The following is a 16,869-nucleotide window of genomic DNA, read 5'->3' as shown; positions in this document are numbered from 1 at the left end:
AGCCCCAAAAAATATAAAGTTATAAAGTCAAGGGTCAAGAGCCCAACTAAAGCAAACACTAATCACCTTGATGGTAACCTCAAACGAAACAATAAAACATCATCTAAATATCTGTTAATTCTCAATAAGAGCTTTTGTAGATGTCTGACAGAAATAAAGTCAGTCTGGTTAATAATGAGTGAAGCTGGTGATTTGTTTATTTCAGTTGATTTCATCGAAGGCTGTGTCTGGAAGTCAGTTGTATGTTTGGAGAAGGTTCTAATAACAGAAATCTGTTAGCTGGGCGTGCACTCATGAGCTCATCATGTGACACCACTGTGATATCTTTGTGATAGTGCTGAGAAACAGGAAGTAGAATGTCCCCCCGGTGACATATTTGAACTGCCTCCTCTCAACCTGCTCAACATTTTGAATTCACAATACATATTACTCACACTGTGAGGATCACCGTATGAGAATGGTGTGATGTCACTGTGATCATCTCGTGATCTCACGTGTTGACTGGGTATCATATTCTGGATATTATATGGAATATATTGAATCATTTTTAAGTGCTACATGTGCATACATACAAACTGTAAAAAAAAAAAGACATAGCCGTTTGGGAGACAAAACAGCAAGCTCTTTTTGCTGAGCTGAGCCAAATCATCTGGCTCATTAAAAAGCCAGAATTCCCATCACTAGTCTGATCCACTGCGAGAACTGAAAAGTCTCCATCTTGCCTGCACTTTTTTCACTCCTCCCATGACTGCAACCACCTACTCTTGCGCACATGGCCGTTTAGGCCTACTCGGTCACACAACCTAACACCAGCAAAGAGACTGTATAAATGTCTTACCGTGGTAGAGTAAAACCAAAATCCCTGTGAGTAAATTAAATAGAAGCTTCATTTTCACCACTTTTCTTCTTAGAAAATGAATGCAGATTCTGATTCATGTGAGTTCTGCTCTTCTGCTTTAGCTAATGCAGAAGTGAAAGAATTGTTTTTTTCAGAACCCAGTCCCTACGGGATTTAGAGCATTGACGTAGTAAATGTTCCTGTGTTTATGCAAAACAAACAAAAAAATAAATAAAATTTTTGTCATTTTGTAAAATAACTTTCATGTTATTAATAGACTATGATACATGGGTTATTCCTAACCCAAGTGTGTTTGCGTTTATTGTTTCAAAGAATTGTAATATTATATTTAAAAAAAATTAAAAAATTTAAGCTATATATCATGTGACATCAGTAATGTGAGAGAAGTCTTGTGGAAATAAATATATAAAGTAAGACATTACATGTCCAGCTGCAAGGAGAACAGTAACTATTATTAGCCCATTATTGAATTTAAACATTATTAAAGATTTTCACTAACACAGACAAGGCAGAGAATAAGGTAGCCTGCTAACTTTTCAGAGGGACTCAATCAGTAATACTGCCTATCAAACAAATTTATTCACTTTAATTTAAGGTGTAATTCAGTCTATGACCTTTAACCCAGTGGCTCAGGAAGAGAGGCATCTAGAGAATAAAATACAACATAATTTATAATCAGTTTTCTTTTCAGATAATATCACTCCTAAAATAAATAAATAAATAAATAAATATTAATGTTCTGGTAAATGGCAGAGACAGTTTTTGTTGTTGGTCAGTTGGTCCTGTTAGTCAAAGATAAAAGCAAAAATGCATGTAACCCATGAGAGAGCTCCAATGGGAAGCATTGCAACTACTTTACCCCTTGAACTTAATTCTAAAGACAATTTTCACTTGGAGAGGAACATTTTCACCACTTGACCAGGTATTTTCAAGCATTTGCAACCAAGAATTGGAAGAACAGCAACAGAAACAATTTTCAATTATTTCAATCCATGCATTCGGGTACTTTTGCACTTAACTCAGAGGAAACAGATGAGTCTCTGATCTTTAACGTTAAATCTGTACTATTTCATAATGGAAAAAAAGATGGTAAAGTACACTCTCTTAATCCATTTTATTCTTCATTGACTACTATTTGTATACCATTCTTGGATGTTTCTTCCCCAAAAGTGTAAATCCTCCCAGGCACCATCTAAACATATGGTGTGTTCAAGTCATGTCTGATAGATCGCATTTACGAGCTGAACACACATGAACGGCATCACAAAGTCGTAATTATGAGTGGGAAACTCATATTTTTCTGTAACCCCAGGGTTTCCGAGCTGGGGGCGTGTCAATGAGAAAATATAATGAGAATATATATATATATATATATATATATATATATATATATATAATATAACTAAGTTGCATGTACAAAATACCATTGCAATGTGCAATAGCGATACCAAAAATATAATTCAATTTACAGAAACTTCATAAATTGAATAAAAACAAAGCGAAACACACTTTAAGCGTGTTTTATATTCCACCTTCTAAGTTTACATATTTAACACAGAAAAGCAACTACTTTTGAAAAATGCTCAGTGCTAAATGACAGATAGATTGAAGAATGTTTCCTACTATTAAGCCTTAATAAGAGCCAGTCTTGTAAAGGTTGGTCTGCAGTTAATATTCACTCAAAAGAATTTGAAGAAAATTCCATTATTATTTTTTTTATGTTATTAAACTGTTGTTTCAGCAGTTTACTGATTGACTCTATCTTTCCTTCCAGCAATTAAAAAGGTGGCAGTGTATGCAAATATCCCCAAAAAATGAATCACATCTCTTTAAGAATAATGCTACTTTTACACAATAGGGTGCACTATGATTCTGCTGTTCTCACAGAGGAAGAGGTAAAGAATCAATATAATAAACTAAAAAAGACACATACCCAACTGATCACTGTGCTGATGCCTGTTTATAATAATAATAATAATATTTTAGTTAAAAAAAGGCATTCTAAAATTTTTAAAAATTAAATTGATAATTTGGTAACATTTTAGATTAGGGTGATGATTCCTTGAATCAATTTCAGTACTCAATTTTATGCATCTATGCATTTTCTAAGGCTGCATGATTTTAAAAATCATAAAGCATAAAGCTATTCTGAATAGAATAGCTATTGCGGCTCTATTGACAGTAAATGCTGCTCCACACAAACTGCTATCATTTATGTGCGGTGCGTCTCAAACTCCTTTTCTGCATATTGATGTGAGCTTGGGTTTATTATAACGTTCATCTGGGAACACAATGTGCACCATTTTATCGGATTTGTAAAGTAATCATTTATAAACATACACAAACACAGAAGAATACATCAATATCTTTCTAAACTGTTAATCACAATTTCAAAACAAATGCTCATACCCTCACTCTGAGTTTACACGTTTTGATGTCCACATATTCAAGAAATTACAGTGGCTGTAGCATTCTGTCGTAAAGAAATGGCGAAATATTAAAGATTAAGTGGACATTTGAATTAAATGTTATGTTGCCAATATTAGACAAAGATTAGATTGTGCAGTAAAGTAAAAAGGCCATTGGCGCCCTCTGCAGTCATTTGTTATAATGCATAATGTATATTATAACAGTTTTGTTTAATAAAACCATATGATTACTTGCTTTTGATACTTTATTTGATCTGATTATTATTGCCTCATTTCTATTATATATGTATTTTAAGTAATTTTAAATGCTAGTGTTCCACTTTTAGGTCTCTTTTTTATTATCACAAAAAAACAACAACAATTATAATTATCCGATTACTTAATTAATCGTTCAAATAATCGAACGATTACTCAATTAGCAAAATAATCGTTAAAGACAGCCCTACTTTAGATGTTATGGAATGTAGACTGAGAAAAATTACACACTGAGCAGAATGGTGTGTGCTTTTGTAGCAGTCCTAATGAGTGAACCCTAGTTCAACTAGGTACTCCAGGAATTCTCTCACTCTTTACATGTCACCGTCTTTCAGGATCAACAAAAGGCTGCTCTGCTGGGCCAGGCTCGGTAGGGACAGAAGCAGGTGGTTGATAAGGTTTAAGGTTGATAAGGTTTAAGGATTAAAACATGGAATGAGGAATGGAGCAAAACTAAAAACCAAACCTTCTGTCCAGGCGGGAAAGTTGGGGTCTTCATTTGCCAGACATCCAGCTGCATCCCAGACCCTCTCAAACTCGGAACCAGTAGTTGACCGATGGGACAACCGATGATCCCCCAGACCACCAGAACAGAGAAAGCTGGCAACCGAGTATGCACATGAGTAGTTCTGCTCATACTCAGCCCAGCCCAGGAACTGGTTTCAAGAGATCTGGTGGCCGTGGCAGAAGATTCATAGGAAATTTCCAATCCCCTGGATCTTTCTCTCCGTCTGCCCGTTCGACTGGGCATAGTATCTTGAGAAGAGACCTACAGTCACACCTAGGAGGGTGATGAAAGCTTTTGATATGTAAATAAACCGGGAAACCTGATCTTGGATTCCGAAGTACCTAAAGACATGATTGAAGAGTAATTCAGCAGTTTCCATTGCAGTGAGAATTCCTTTGAGAGGAAGCAGACAACATGATTTGGAAAAATGATCAATTACATCTAGAATGCATGTGTTACCTTTAGAAGGGAGCAGGCCCATGATGAAGTCCACTCATAAGTGTGACCATGGGCGGTTTGGAATGGGCAGCAGATGGAAGTACTTGAGGAGGTGGTCAGTTTACATGACCATTGGATGGGACTCGCGATTAGGCTGGAGGGTAGGATGGGCTCAGGTCCTTCAGTAATCTCTTCTGAAGACAAGAAAGGGCATCAGCCTTGACATTTTTGGTACCTGGGCGATATGAAATGGAGAAATTGAAAAGGGTAAATAACAGAGCCCCTCTAGCTTGACATGGATTTAATCTCTGCTTCTCTTAAAGGGCACCTATTATGCCCCTTTTTACAAGATGTAATATTGGTCTTAGGTGTCCCCAGAATGTGTCTGTGAAGTTTCAACTCAAAATACCAGACAGATCATTTATTATAACATGTTGAAAATGTCATTTTTGGGGCCTGTCTAAAAAATAGCTATTTTGGTGTGTATTGCTTTAAATGCAAATGAGCTGCATATTCCCGCCCCGTCTTCAGAAGAGGGTGTAGCGTATAAATCTCTGCTTTGCATACCTACATCAATAAACAGTTAACAGAAACAACATGACTGACAGCGAAAGAACTTGCCATACATGTATGAACCGGAGTCAGACACAGATGAAGGAGAGACTTCACAGATGAAGAAACACCTATGAGAATGAGCCAGGACATCTCGGAATGGTAATTTAATAAATTTATATACTTGTAGAGTTTTCATGGCCTATTTGCAATGACGAATGAGCAACACACATACACTCAAATACTGCGATAACGTTCGCTGTTTGATTTAATGAAATGACATACACACAAATACAGTTAAAACGTTACCCAAGAACTATAACGACATGACATTTATGTGAGGGGTACTGTTGTGTCATGTTCAAATATTACTTCAACATTGCATTTGCTAGAGCATGGAGCTAAACAATTCGCTGAGGGTGGATACTATTACTATTGCTGGACTGTCACTCAGAGGCCATGGCTGGGGCAATACAGTTTGTGACATCATAAACTGTAGAGAATCAAAATGGCATGTCTAATGAGGCTGCTTTGGTTTAATGGAGATTAAAAAAATAAGGAGTGGGTGGATTTGTATCATTGTAGGGTGGTTGTGTTCACACACTGCCAATACACATTTATGTCCAAATACCTTGTAAAAGTGGATTTTGCATAATAGGTGCCCTTTAAGTATTCTAGATTCCTATGATCACTCAGCACGGTAAAAGGCTGTTGTGCACCCTCCAAACAACTCCTCCACTCCTCGAGTGCAAGCTTGATAGCTAGGAGTTCTCTGTTGCCGATGTCATAGTTCCTCTCTACTGGGGTGAGTTTCTTAGAGAAGAAGCTGCATGGATGGATGGGTTCCCCTATTGCTGAGATAGCACCACTCCTACCCTGGTGGTTGATGCATCCACTTCCACGATGAAAGGTTTGCTGGTGTCAGAGTGAATGAGGAGCAGTGCATTGGTGAAGGTTTGGAAGGCTTCTGTGGCAGGTTGAGTCCAGGACAAACACTTGGGCTTGTTTTTGAGCAGACTGGTAAATGGATTGGTGATGGAGATGTATTTCCGGATGAACCACCGGTAGAAATGAGCAAATCCCAAAATGTTTTGGAGTTCTTTGATGGTGGTAGGTGTGGGCCAGTTTTGTATGGCTTCAACCTTCCCTTTCGTCCATCTGGATACCACATTTGCTGATATTATAACCAAGGAACTGCACTGAAGACTGATTGAAGGAGCATTTTTTCAGCTATCAAGAACAGATGGAACTCTCTCAGGCATTCCATGACCTCGGCAACATGCTGGTGATGTTCGGCCATACTTCGGGAGTAGATGAGGATATCATCAATGTAGATGAGCAAAAACTGATGGAGGAACTTCCGGAGCACCTCATGCATGAAATACTGGAATATGGAGGGAGCGCTGACCAATCTATAAGGCATGACGAGATATACATAGTGGCCAGAAGGGGTCACAAAAGCTGTCTTCCACTCGTCCACCTCACGTATCCAGATGAGTTTATAGGCACTGCAGAGGTCTAAGTTGCTGAAAATGGTGACTCTAATGTGTCTAATGTAACCACATTAGAGGTGTTCTAATGTGGCTGGCACAAGGGGAAGTGGATATCTTAACTTCACAGTTACTTTGTTGAGGCACAATAATCGATAAATGGCTGCAAGCCTCTGTCCTTCTTTGACACAAAGACAAACCTCGAAACAGCAGGGGACATCGAAGGGTGGATGTAGCCTTGTTGTAAAGCCTCTTCTACAACGTGGGGCACTGCCTGACCTGATATCAGATCGATGACACAATCCCATGGCCGATGTGGAGGCAACTCTGAAGTCTTCTTATGGCAGAATACATCACTGAAGGGGGCGTAGCAGACTGGGATATCTACAGATTCCTTCTCTACTGGACTCTCGATAGAGACAGGGAGAATCTGGTGTGGACGAGAGATAGGTTGAGGAACTTGAGGAAATCATCCATGGAAGCAATCATCACCCCACTTCAGGACTTCACCAGTTTTCCAAGAGATGACAGCATTGCATTGCACTAACCACGGGTGCCCTAAAATCACATTGTAGCAAGGTCCAGAGTAAGGAAGGAAGAGGACAAGGTTGGCCTAAGAAGACTCGTGTGGTTTATTCAATAACTCAAAATCACAAAACAAAGGTCGCCCTCTCGGTGCATTTCACCAAAATCTCAGCTCCCACAATTACGCAGTTCCTAGGATTTCTCCAGTTCCTATACCAGTCAGTGCACACAAGTTAGCGTTGCTCCGATTCCGATACTAGTATTGGAAATTCCACCGATACCACAAATAATTCTGGCATCGGTATCGGTGAGTACTTGAACCCATGTACCGATCCGATACCATTTTTAAACAAGACCTATAGTTATGCGTGCTAGCTTCGCTGCTCAGAATGCAAACACAGGAAGTTGTGCTGTTGCCACAAGCAACCACTATTTAGAGCAGCGAAGAATAAATACAAACGTGGTAGCACATTACCAGTAAATCACTTGCGTATGTGACTAAATCTTCACCCTGGGTGACTAAATAGTGTATAATATTAGCCACTGGCTAATAAATGCTCAGATTTTACTCGCCAGTGTGTGAGTTGGAGGCTATGTATAAGTTTAGCACAGATATATTGCCACTCTCTGAACACTGACTGAGCGCTTCAGAGTTTCACTCTCCGTCAAGCGTTCTGTGCTATTTTTCAGATCATCTGAATGGATGCGCAGTGCACCTGTATTTGACGTACCGTAAGCTCTAGTACCGTACGCCGTCGCTTTGCTTTTTTCCTCACATGCAAAGAGAGAGAGAGAGAGAGAGAGAGGGAGAGGGAGCGAGAGAGTCTTACATGTAGCGCGTCAATTCTGCATGGTATGTAAATTATATTCTTTTTTGTATTTTCCTGTCAAAATAACGGAGTTCCTTTGGAATTCTTCAGCTTTTAAAAACTGCCGGGTTATCCAGTAGTAGGCGGAGCTAATGCGCAAACGACAATTTCATTGGCTGGCGCTCACCTATTATCGTCCCTGGTTTGATTTTAGCAAATCAGTTCAAGCGAACGCTGACAACGTATATCTATCTATCTATCTATCTATGGTGAAGCACACCATAAAATAATTGTATCAATTCATACTGGTCTAGTAGTACATACAGCTGTATTACCAGATACACACCCAGGCAGGGCTGGGCGATATGGCCAAAACAATTATCACGATAATTTTTTTCATATCAGTCGATATCGATAATTATCACGATAAATGTCAAATCTTTATTTCTTTCAAGTTTAAAGCCAGAATTTTGCTCCAAAGTGAAAGTTGTAGAAACCAGACCAATAATTTTCCTTAACAAAATAAATATCTAACTAGAAAAATTAATTTCTTAGGTGCTGCATGTTCTAATGAGTGATATTGTTTCAAATCAAGAAACAGGTTTGGTTTGCCTGATAATATTAATAATAATAATCACTTTTTTTGTCTCTTAGAAATTCACATTTGATAGTAGCTCGAATTAGGATGCAGAGGTAATTTTTTGTTCATTATCAAAATCAGTAACATCTGTACAAATTGTAGTAACCTCAGTTTTATATGGTTAAATTTATTCTGACCAAGTTTTTTATTTATTTATTTTTTATTAAGCATTGGTCTCCCATAGTAGCATACATTTAAATCATGATAAACACAGTTAAAACCACACATATAACACCTCAATACCATGGTAAAAAAACAGGTAGCCTGTATGAAAAACAGTAGTCTAAAAACATTCAGTATAATGCACACATGCTATAGCTTAATCACAAATACATAATATAATTTTACACCATTAGTCCTGTAATAAAATTCAGTGTGAATATCCCACATTTCTGCCACAATACCATGGTGCAGTGAGTGTTAGCAAAGACTATTGAATACTTAAAGAGACTTTGGTGTTATTACAGTAAATCCATGGTAAATGATGGCGATGTGTAGACTTGAAAGCCTTCTGATTGTCTTGTTGCACACTGTGTTTCTCCTGTTTGGCTCTAAACTAGTTTAAATCACAGAATAATGTGTGTTCATCGCTGAATGCAATCGCTTCGATCTCACAGCGCTGTTTACTGCTCGCGTGACCGTCTCATCCGTGAGTAAACGCATCTCTAGTGAGCTCGCGCCACGCCGCAGATAAAAGGTCCGTTTTGAGCGATTCAAATGAGGCGCTCTGTTTCGTTCCGCTTTTGGCACATAAACATTATATCGAACATTTATTGACCTCTTCATATCGTTTTATTGAGGAAAAATTATATCGCGATAATTATCGTTATCGAATTATCGCCCAGCCCTACACCCAGGCATCGGATCAGTACTCGGTATTGGCCGATACCCTGAGCCTAGGTATCGGGAAGGAAAAAAGGGTATCGGAACTTCTCTAACACAAGTCTCCGTCCCGTTTCTCTCTGACTTCCATGTTCATCAGTCGCTCTTTTATCTGGTCTCTCCAAGCCAATTACTGCAATCAGACATAGGTGTTCATCATTTTGCACTTGACCTACTACTCACCTCTCGCCCCCGATGCTCTCGCCCGCTGCAGACTTCGCTGAACCACGCCCCCCTCACCACACACATCAGCAGTGGAATACTCCAGAACCAGGAGATGGATGGGTTTGGAGTGCAGTAGGCCAATGCATAGTTGGACAGGTCCCACATGGAAACGCATACAGTTCTTTCACATTTTTTTTCTGTTGCATTGGATCATACCCTGGTACTGGAGCACTAGTGAACTAGTGCCGATGGTATTGGGAGGATTGCTGGCCCTGGTAGTATTCCAAACATGACTGCATACGATTGGTGACACTGATGGAGAGCTGGATGAACTGTTTGAAGCCGATGGAATCATTGAAGATGCAGCCGCAACATGGATTTAAGTCCCTGCCAGTAGGCAGTGAGGAGCCAGTACGCATACCAGCAGATGGCAGCAGCAAGAGTTCTGAACTCAATCATTAATAGACATTTTTCCTTGGCAAAGATGATATAATTGATCACCAACAGAAGTCTCCTATGGGCTTGACAAAGACTTCAAGGAAGTGATTGACAAAATTAATGTCAATAATAGTTATTGAACCAGCCTGGGCACAGATGGGCCTAACTGGTGAGTATTCAGTTCAAATAGGCTGAGTTGAGTGAATATGGCTCTATAACAGAACTTTCCTTTTTGCAGGTGGATGTATATATTGGATGCACACACCTCGTTCTTCCGTGGTGAGCTTGAAGGTAATACTTTCCCATAGGTTTGCAGACAGAAGGGAAGACACGCTGGAGATAATCGCTGGAAAACAGGTAATTAATCCACTTTGCACAAATGAGACCGGACAACATATTATTGTAAGTTGGGGACACTTAATATTCAACATTATTATTGATCTGACTGCACTGACATTATTGTATGAGACCTGAACTGAGCTGGACGACGACATCACCATTTTCTCCAGAGCTGCTGTATTGATGAAATTAACTAAATTAATAACCAATGATTTTTACAACTTAACTGAATCAACTAATTAAGATGAACAATGATGTATAATTTTCCTGTTATCATTGTAAAGCTGCTTTGAAACAATCTGTATAGTAAAAAGCGCTACATAAATAAAGATGACTTGACTTAATATGTACCTTTAAGGTATTAATATGAACTCCTAACATTTTAATAAAAACAAATACTTTTTTAATCCGTTAAGAACAGTTAAAATCTTAAGGGCTAGATGAACTATAACATTATATCATATGCAAATGCTATGTGTAAACTAGGAGGGTCAAACTCTGTTGTGGGAGGAGTCACAGAACACTTCAACAGTTCTGCTGTTAGATCAGATGCTAAACTGCTGAAGAAAATGTTTCACGTGTTTCTTATGTTCTGTTTGTGCTGCTGGAGTCTCACTGGTAAGTTTTTTTTTTCTTCACATTTTTATGTTTTTTTATTTTTTAGAGTAAATCAGAATTCGATTATTTTCACCTGCTGTTATTTACCAAATGAATTATTAATATTGTACGAATATAATACAAGATCTAATAACTTTGAATTCAGGTCTCTTTTGGGGTTAAGAAGTTTACACTGAAATTTCCAGGTAAATGTTCAGAAAGTGTAAACTTTCAATTGAGCTGCTTTCAAATATCAGGCCTTTTTTGTCCTTTTAAAAATACATTTCTAAAATTCTAAATTCCAAAAATGCATTTCTTTCTTTAAAAATACTTCTGCAAGTGACCATAAACATCCACAAATGTCATGGTAATTCACTAGTTAAAATATGCAGGAACCTTATAGTGCATAGGAGACTATCCAGTGACATAATGATCTAAATGACTCATTTATTAAAAAAAAAAAAAAAAAAAAAAATATATATATATATATATATATATATATATCAGAGGTGGGTAGAGTACCCAAAAACTGTACTCAAGTAAAAGTAAAAGTACTTTAAGAAATATTTACTCAAGTAAAAGTAATAGTCTGAATAGTTACTTGAGTAAGAGTAAAAAAGTATCGGATAAAAAAAACTACTCAAGTAGTTAGTTACTAGTTACTTTGGATCATATACTGAATATAGTCTATTTTTATTTAGATATATAGATATTTAGATAAAATGTATATATACATACATATATATATATACACACACAAATATATACATACACACACTGCTTAAAACACGGTTTAAAATACTTTTAATGCTTTTTTTTTTTTCTCAGTGATGCAAATCAGAATTTTATCAGCCTGATTTATTATCAATGCTGTTCTTTTTTAGCTTTCTATTCATAAAAGAATCCTGAACAAAATGTCACAGGTTCCAAAAAATATTAAGCAGCAAAACTGTTCTCTTTTGAAAAAAACAGCATATGCTGGTAAGGTATGTTTTGAAGCATGGGATGCTGGTTTGAGCTGATTTAAGCTGGTCCTTTGCTGGTTTATGCTGGTCATGTGCTGGTCCGACCAGCTTAAGACCAGCAAAGGACCATCTTAAACCAGCAAAGGACCAGCATAAACCAGCATCCCAGCTTCAAAACATACCTAACCACCATATGCTGTTTTTTCAACAACTGGTAATAAATCAATATATTTGAATAATTTCTGAAGGATCATATGACTCTGAAAACTGGAGTAACAGCTGATAACAATTCTGATTTGCATCACTGAATTAAATTAAATAATTTTAAAGTATATTAATTATGTATAATAAATGTATATATGTATATAACCTCTGACACGGAGAAGAGTGAAAACTCCTCACATGACAGCTACAGAACATCTGAACATAACGAAACAAATGCACTTCTTCCGTCTGTTCTGCAAAATGTAAACAAATGTAGCCTTTATTTCTGCAAGCGTAAATATTGTGAAAATATCAATATTAATTGTGTCTAGGCAAGGCATTCCTCCTGGAACTAACACGGGTTTGGCGGGTGTTTATTTCATATTCTGTGACAGCTTATTTAATGAATAAATTATATGTTGTATTTAATGTGTAAGGTACATGTACAACGAACTGGTAATGTCATAGTGGTATCGTGTATTGTAATCGAATCTATACCTGTGGAACCGACAGCACACGCGATGTTCGTCTAATAAAGATCTTCATAGCTAGCAAACCATAGCCTTTGCTTTCAACTGATTGTTGATCCAAAGCCACGTCTTCAGCGCTCTTGATGTTACAACTCTGAGTGAGAACCGCTTCAGACGACTCAGCGCGTGCGGCAGGGAACTGAACGAATCATTCAAACTGATCCGCGAACCGATTCACTGGTTTGCCAACTGGTTTGATCAAGCCTTCGAACAGAATTGACTCAAAATAATGAATCATTCGCGAACGGGCATCGTTCATTGCCCAGAAAAAAGTAGACGGCGCGCTTGGAATAAATTGAAGGATTTTTAACTTGTATTGCATTAAGATAAAATAACGAGAGGAGCGTCGCCCACAGTAACGAAGTAAAAGTACCGTTTTTTCACTAAAAATGTACTTGAGTAAGAGTAAAAGTACCCATTTTTAAATATACTCTAAAAGTATTAGTTACCCAAAAAATGTACTCAAGTAAATGTAACGAAGTAAATGTAACTCGTTACTACCCACCTCTGATATATATAAGCACTATTATAATCCATCACTATTAAAACTGTACTTTCAGTCTGCAAAAATTATCATGTATTCATTGTCAATAAGTTATGAAACTTTAAACACTGTCCTCTATACCATTGCCCTCTATACTTTAAAACAAATTATAGATTAAAGCTGTTGCACCAAAAACAATAAAGGCTAAATCTAGACTAAATCAATGTTTATCTAATAATTCTCTTGAACCAAACTTTAAAATAAGCAGACTTACATTTAAACCATTATTATGAACCCAGTGTTACTTAGCATTTAAAATTATTGAATTTTAACCCTGTTTCTTTACATTAAACTCCTTAAAGTCGCATGACTGGAAAAGTTGTTGCTGTTTTTGGAAAGCTATTTGCTTTGAGTTTATATTCGGAGTTAATGCATTTATGTGTTTAATCCATTAAATATAATATTTGTGTGAATACACAATTACTGTGTGTTGGACATTTGTGAAATAGATAATAATAATAATTCATGTGGTAGAAAACACAGTTGTATTAAGTTACAGTTTGTTATGTGTGGTTATCTGTCCTTTTTTCATAAATTTTGTTGCCATATTACTCTATTATTTGCGACCGTAAATACATTTCCAAGCAATCCGTAAGCCGTTCTTTAGTGTTTTCTCTGTCTGCTTGATTCTAATAGTCGCTCTGTAATGGTAGCAGTTTACAGAAGCAGTTTATGAAGACATTTTATATTTTACATTTTGTTTTGTATTTCTGCTGCTGTTCTCAACTTTACATGTAAATGAAGCTGATTTCAGGCTTTGTAAACCATCAGAGGCTTTAATCTGTTTATATTCTCCAGGTGTGTTTGGTGAATCAGTGTCAGTGATGGAGGGAGATTCTGTCACTTTATACATTGATGATACTGAAATACATGAAGACGACTACATACTGTGTAAATATGGAGCTAAAAAATCTCAAGTAGGTAAATTTAAAAAAAAGAACCAAATCTTCATCACATATAACAGTACTGATGAGAGATTCAGAGACAGACTGAAGCTGGACAATCAAACTAGATCTCTGACCATCACAAACATCACAACTCAACACACTGGAGTTTATGAACTAGAGATAAGTGGAAGAAATCACAGAATAAAAACATTCAGTGTTTCTGTCTATGGTGAGTAGAGACATCATTTGTCCAAACATTCACTTATTCTGTTAGTTTGAGATGACATTCAGCGACCATCAACACACTAAACATCACTCAACACAAAATGTATTACACCAATTAATTACAATTCACAAAACTGAAAATAAGCTAATTACTGTGTTCATATTCCTTTTTATTCTCTCATGTTTTCTCAGCTCGTCTGCCTGTTCCTGTCATAAGCAATAACTCTTTACAATGTTCATCATCATCATCAAATTGTTCAATGGTGTGTTCAGTGGTGAATGTGGGTCATGTGACTCTCTCCTGGTACAAAGGAAACAGTTTATTGTCCAGCATCAGTGTGTCTGATCTCAGCATCAGTCTCTCTCTACCTCTGGAGGTGGAATATCAGGATAACAACACCTACAGCTGTGTGCTCAACAATCCCATCAGCAACCAGACCACACATCTGGACATCAATCTCTGTCAGACATGTGCAGGTATGCCAGCACTGATATAGGTGTTTATGTACACATTCACTTACATTAATGACCGTCTCTCTTTTACTCTCCTTCAGTTCCTCCAGTCTCTTTGATAGTGCTGATCTCTTCTGGATCGCTGTTGATTGTAGCAGTAGTCGTGATCTTCTGCCTCTGCAGTAAACATAGAAAAATTGATAAAGAAGGCAAGTGTTATCTTATCCTTTTAAAGAAGTAATATATGAAATGAATGAATTATGAATTAAAGTGCTACAACCTTGTGCGGGAACGGCAGGGGCAGAAACACAAAACTCACATTTACACTCCACTCTCACAGACTCTCTCTCTCTCACACACATGCACATACACACACATATACGTATTAAGTAGGAGGACAGAGTGAAGGTACACAGGACCTAAAATTTACACTCTTTCATTAGCCCCGGGTCCAGTGGACCTGAACATCGTGTATGTAATATAACTGTGTACGGGGGGTGTACAGTGTGTGTTCACTGAAAATTTGTTCTGATAAACGTTCTTCATAGAAAATGAGGCAAGGCCAATGAGTACGAGTTTGAAAAAATAATTAATCGTATAATTTTTATTTTGGCAAAATGTGAAAATGGGTCCCACAGACCCGAACACCACACAAGGGTTAAGAGCTTTTTGTATGTGGAAAAAGTTAATGGCCTAATGGCGAAATTAAATTTGTTAATGCCTTTTTACAAGCTTTGAGTGTTACTTTGGTGTTAACTTTGAAAGCCCTAATAACTCATTTGTTGTGATGAACCTAATCTAGTTAGGATTTAATTTTGTGGTTTTAATGCATTTATAATTTTTCAAACAGCTGAGACTTGTGAAGTAGAGATCACTTACGCTGAGACAACATTCTACAGAAGAAACACACATAAATCGGTAAGGCAATTTATTGTTAATTTGCTGAGTATTTGTATAATTTCATCAGTGAGCCTGATGTAGATCAGTGTGTGCTTTTGATTTTGTCTGTAAATATTTAAATCCATTTCCACCACTTAAGAATTAAACATGCTGTTAAATCATAATTTTAACAACAAGTCAAAATTATGACATACTACATTGAAATTTTGAGATTAAAAAGTCATAATTTAAAAAGCTGAAAATATCAAATCACATACCAAGTTTAAATAATGTGATTGAAAGGTTCAAATTTATAACTTAAAATGTTGAAATTATGATATAGTAATTTTGACCTTGAGTATATCATAATCTGATTTATGTTATAATTTGGAATCTTTAATCTCATACTTTTGACTGGTAATTTAATTTAGATTTTTTTTTTTTTAATGATTTACCAAAACTTTATTTATTTATTTTTTCTTCTGTGGTGGTTTGGCCTGTCATTATAACTACTTTTTGTTGGGTGATATACAGTATTGTCCCAGAAATAATTATGATAAATTATATTATTGTCATTTTATGCCACTGAATATATAATGATAATATAACAGCATAATAATGCAAGCACAAGATGCTGCAAAAAACATATCTCTAGTGCATGTTTACAATGGAAAAAAAAAACAGCACAAGTGGAATGCAAAAATACATTCTCTCCCTTGTGAAACCCCCTTAACGCTTAGCTGATAGAGAGCACTATTTTGCGTTGTTACATTTACATATGCACCAGAACAGTGAATTGCAGTTTTGATTCTGTTTGGGCTTGTTCTTCAATAGCACAGTCTGGAGTTGTAAGGAAAACACTATAAGGCCTCAAATGATGCCTTCTTTTCACCTGTCAGTGTCTGCTCTTTACATATATTTTCCGATAACTCGATATATTGATTATTGCGACAGGCCTAGTGGCGGTAATGAGCTTTCATAGCATAATGATCTATCGAACAAACTTCACACACAACCACAGCACATGTTTATAAAAGACTCGTTACTATATATATATATATATATTAAAAAAAATATTATTATTATTATATCTTGTGTTATGCTTTTTTTTTTTTTTACAGAAAGCTGAAGAGGAGAGTCATGTGGAATATGCACCAATCAAAATCAGAAGATGATTAAACTTTGATGCTGTTCTAAATACAAGACACTTATTGTTTGATCATTTTCATTGGGAACCTCCTGCAACGCCTTCAGAC

The 16,869-nt window shown here is 36.7% G+C and overlaps 2 protein-coding genes across 4 annotated transcripts in view; one reads left to right on the top strand and one right to left on the bottom strand.

The window, feature by feature from the left end:
* Positions 1-9,717, bottom strand: part of LOC131530205 (uncharacterized) — a 23,078-nt gene extending 13,361 nt beyond the window's left edge. The window contains exons 1-5 of the mRNA XM_058760361.1: positions 9,571-9,717; positions 6,732-6,961; positions 6,292-6,591; positions 5,917-6,199; positions 4,010-4,205 (exon numbers count right to left, since the gene is read on the bottom strand). Of these exons, the coding sequence (XP_058616344.1) occupies positions 4,010-4,205; positions 5,917-6,199; positions 6,292-6,591; positions 6,732-6,961; positions 9,571-9,717 (1,156 nt within the window). The remainder of the gene's footprint in view (positions 1-4,009; positions 4,206-5,916; positions 6,200-6,291; positions 6,592-6,731; positions 6,962-9,570) is intronic.
* Positions 9,575-16,869, top strand: LOC131531333 (SLAM family member 9-like). 3 transcript variants are annotated; one of them, XM_058762014.1, is made up of 6 exons: positions 9,575-10,947; positions 13,968-14,285; positions 14,474-14,758; positions 14,836-14,943; positions 15,585-15,652; positions 16,735-16,869. In XM_058762014.1, exons 1-6 carry the CDS (start codon positions 10,770-10,772, stop codon positions 16,786-16,788), a joined length of 1,011 nt encoding a protein of 336 aa, XP_058617997.1. In that variant the 5' UTR covers positions 9,575-10,769; the 3' UTR covers positions 16,789-16,869. The 3 variants fall into 3 exon arrangements, with proteins under 3 accessions (XP_058617997.1, XP_058617998.1, XP_058617995.1); XM_058762015.1 differs by lacking the exon at positions 14,836-14,943; XM_058762012.1 differs by lacking the exon at positions 16,735-16,869 and having other exon boundaries at positions 15,585-15,759.

This window comes from Onychostoma macrolepis, chromosome 22, assembly GCF_012432095.1.
Source record: "Onychostoma macrolepis isolate SWU-2019 chromosome 22, ASM1243209v1, whole genome shotgun sequence".
Lineage (NCBI taxonomy): Eukaryota > Metazoa > Chordata > Actinopteri > Cypriniformes > Cyprinidae > Onychostoma > Onychostoma macrolepis.
Note: the sequence above shows the minus strand (reverse complement) of the source record. Positions and strands in the feature narration are given on the sequence as shown.

Coding starts and splice junctions, on each gene's coding strand:
- LOC131531333 (XM_058762012.1), top strand. CDS start 10,770: ATGAACTATAACATTATATCATATGCAAATGCTATGTGTAAACTAGGA. Junction 10,948..13,967: donor GTGCTGCTGGAGTCTCACTG/GTAAGTTTTTTT, acceptor TATATTCTCCAG/GTGTGTTTGGTGAATCAGTG. Junction 14,759..14,835: donor TCTCTGTCAGACATGTGCAG/GTATGCCAGCAC, acceptor ACTCTCCTTCAG/TTCCTCCAGTCTCTTTGATA.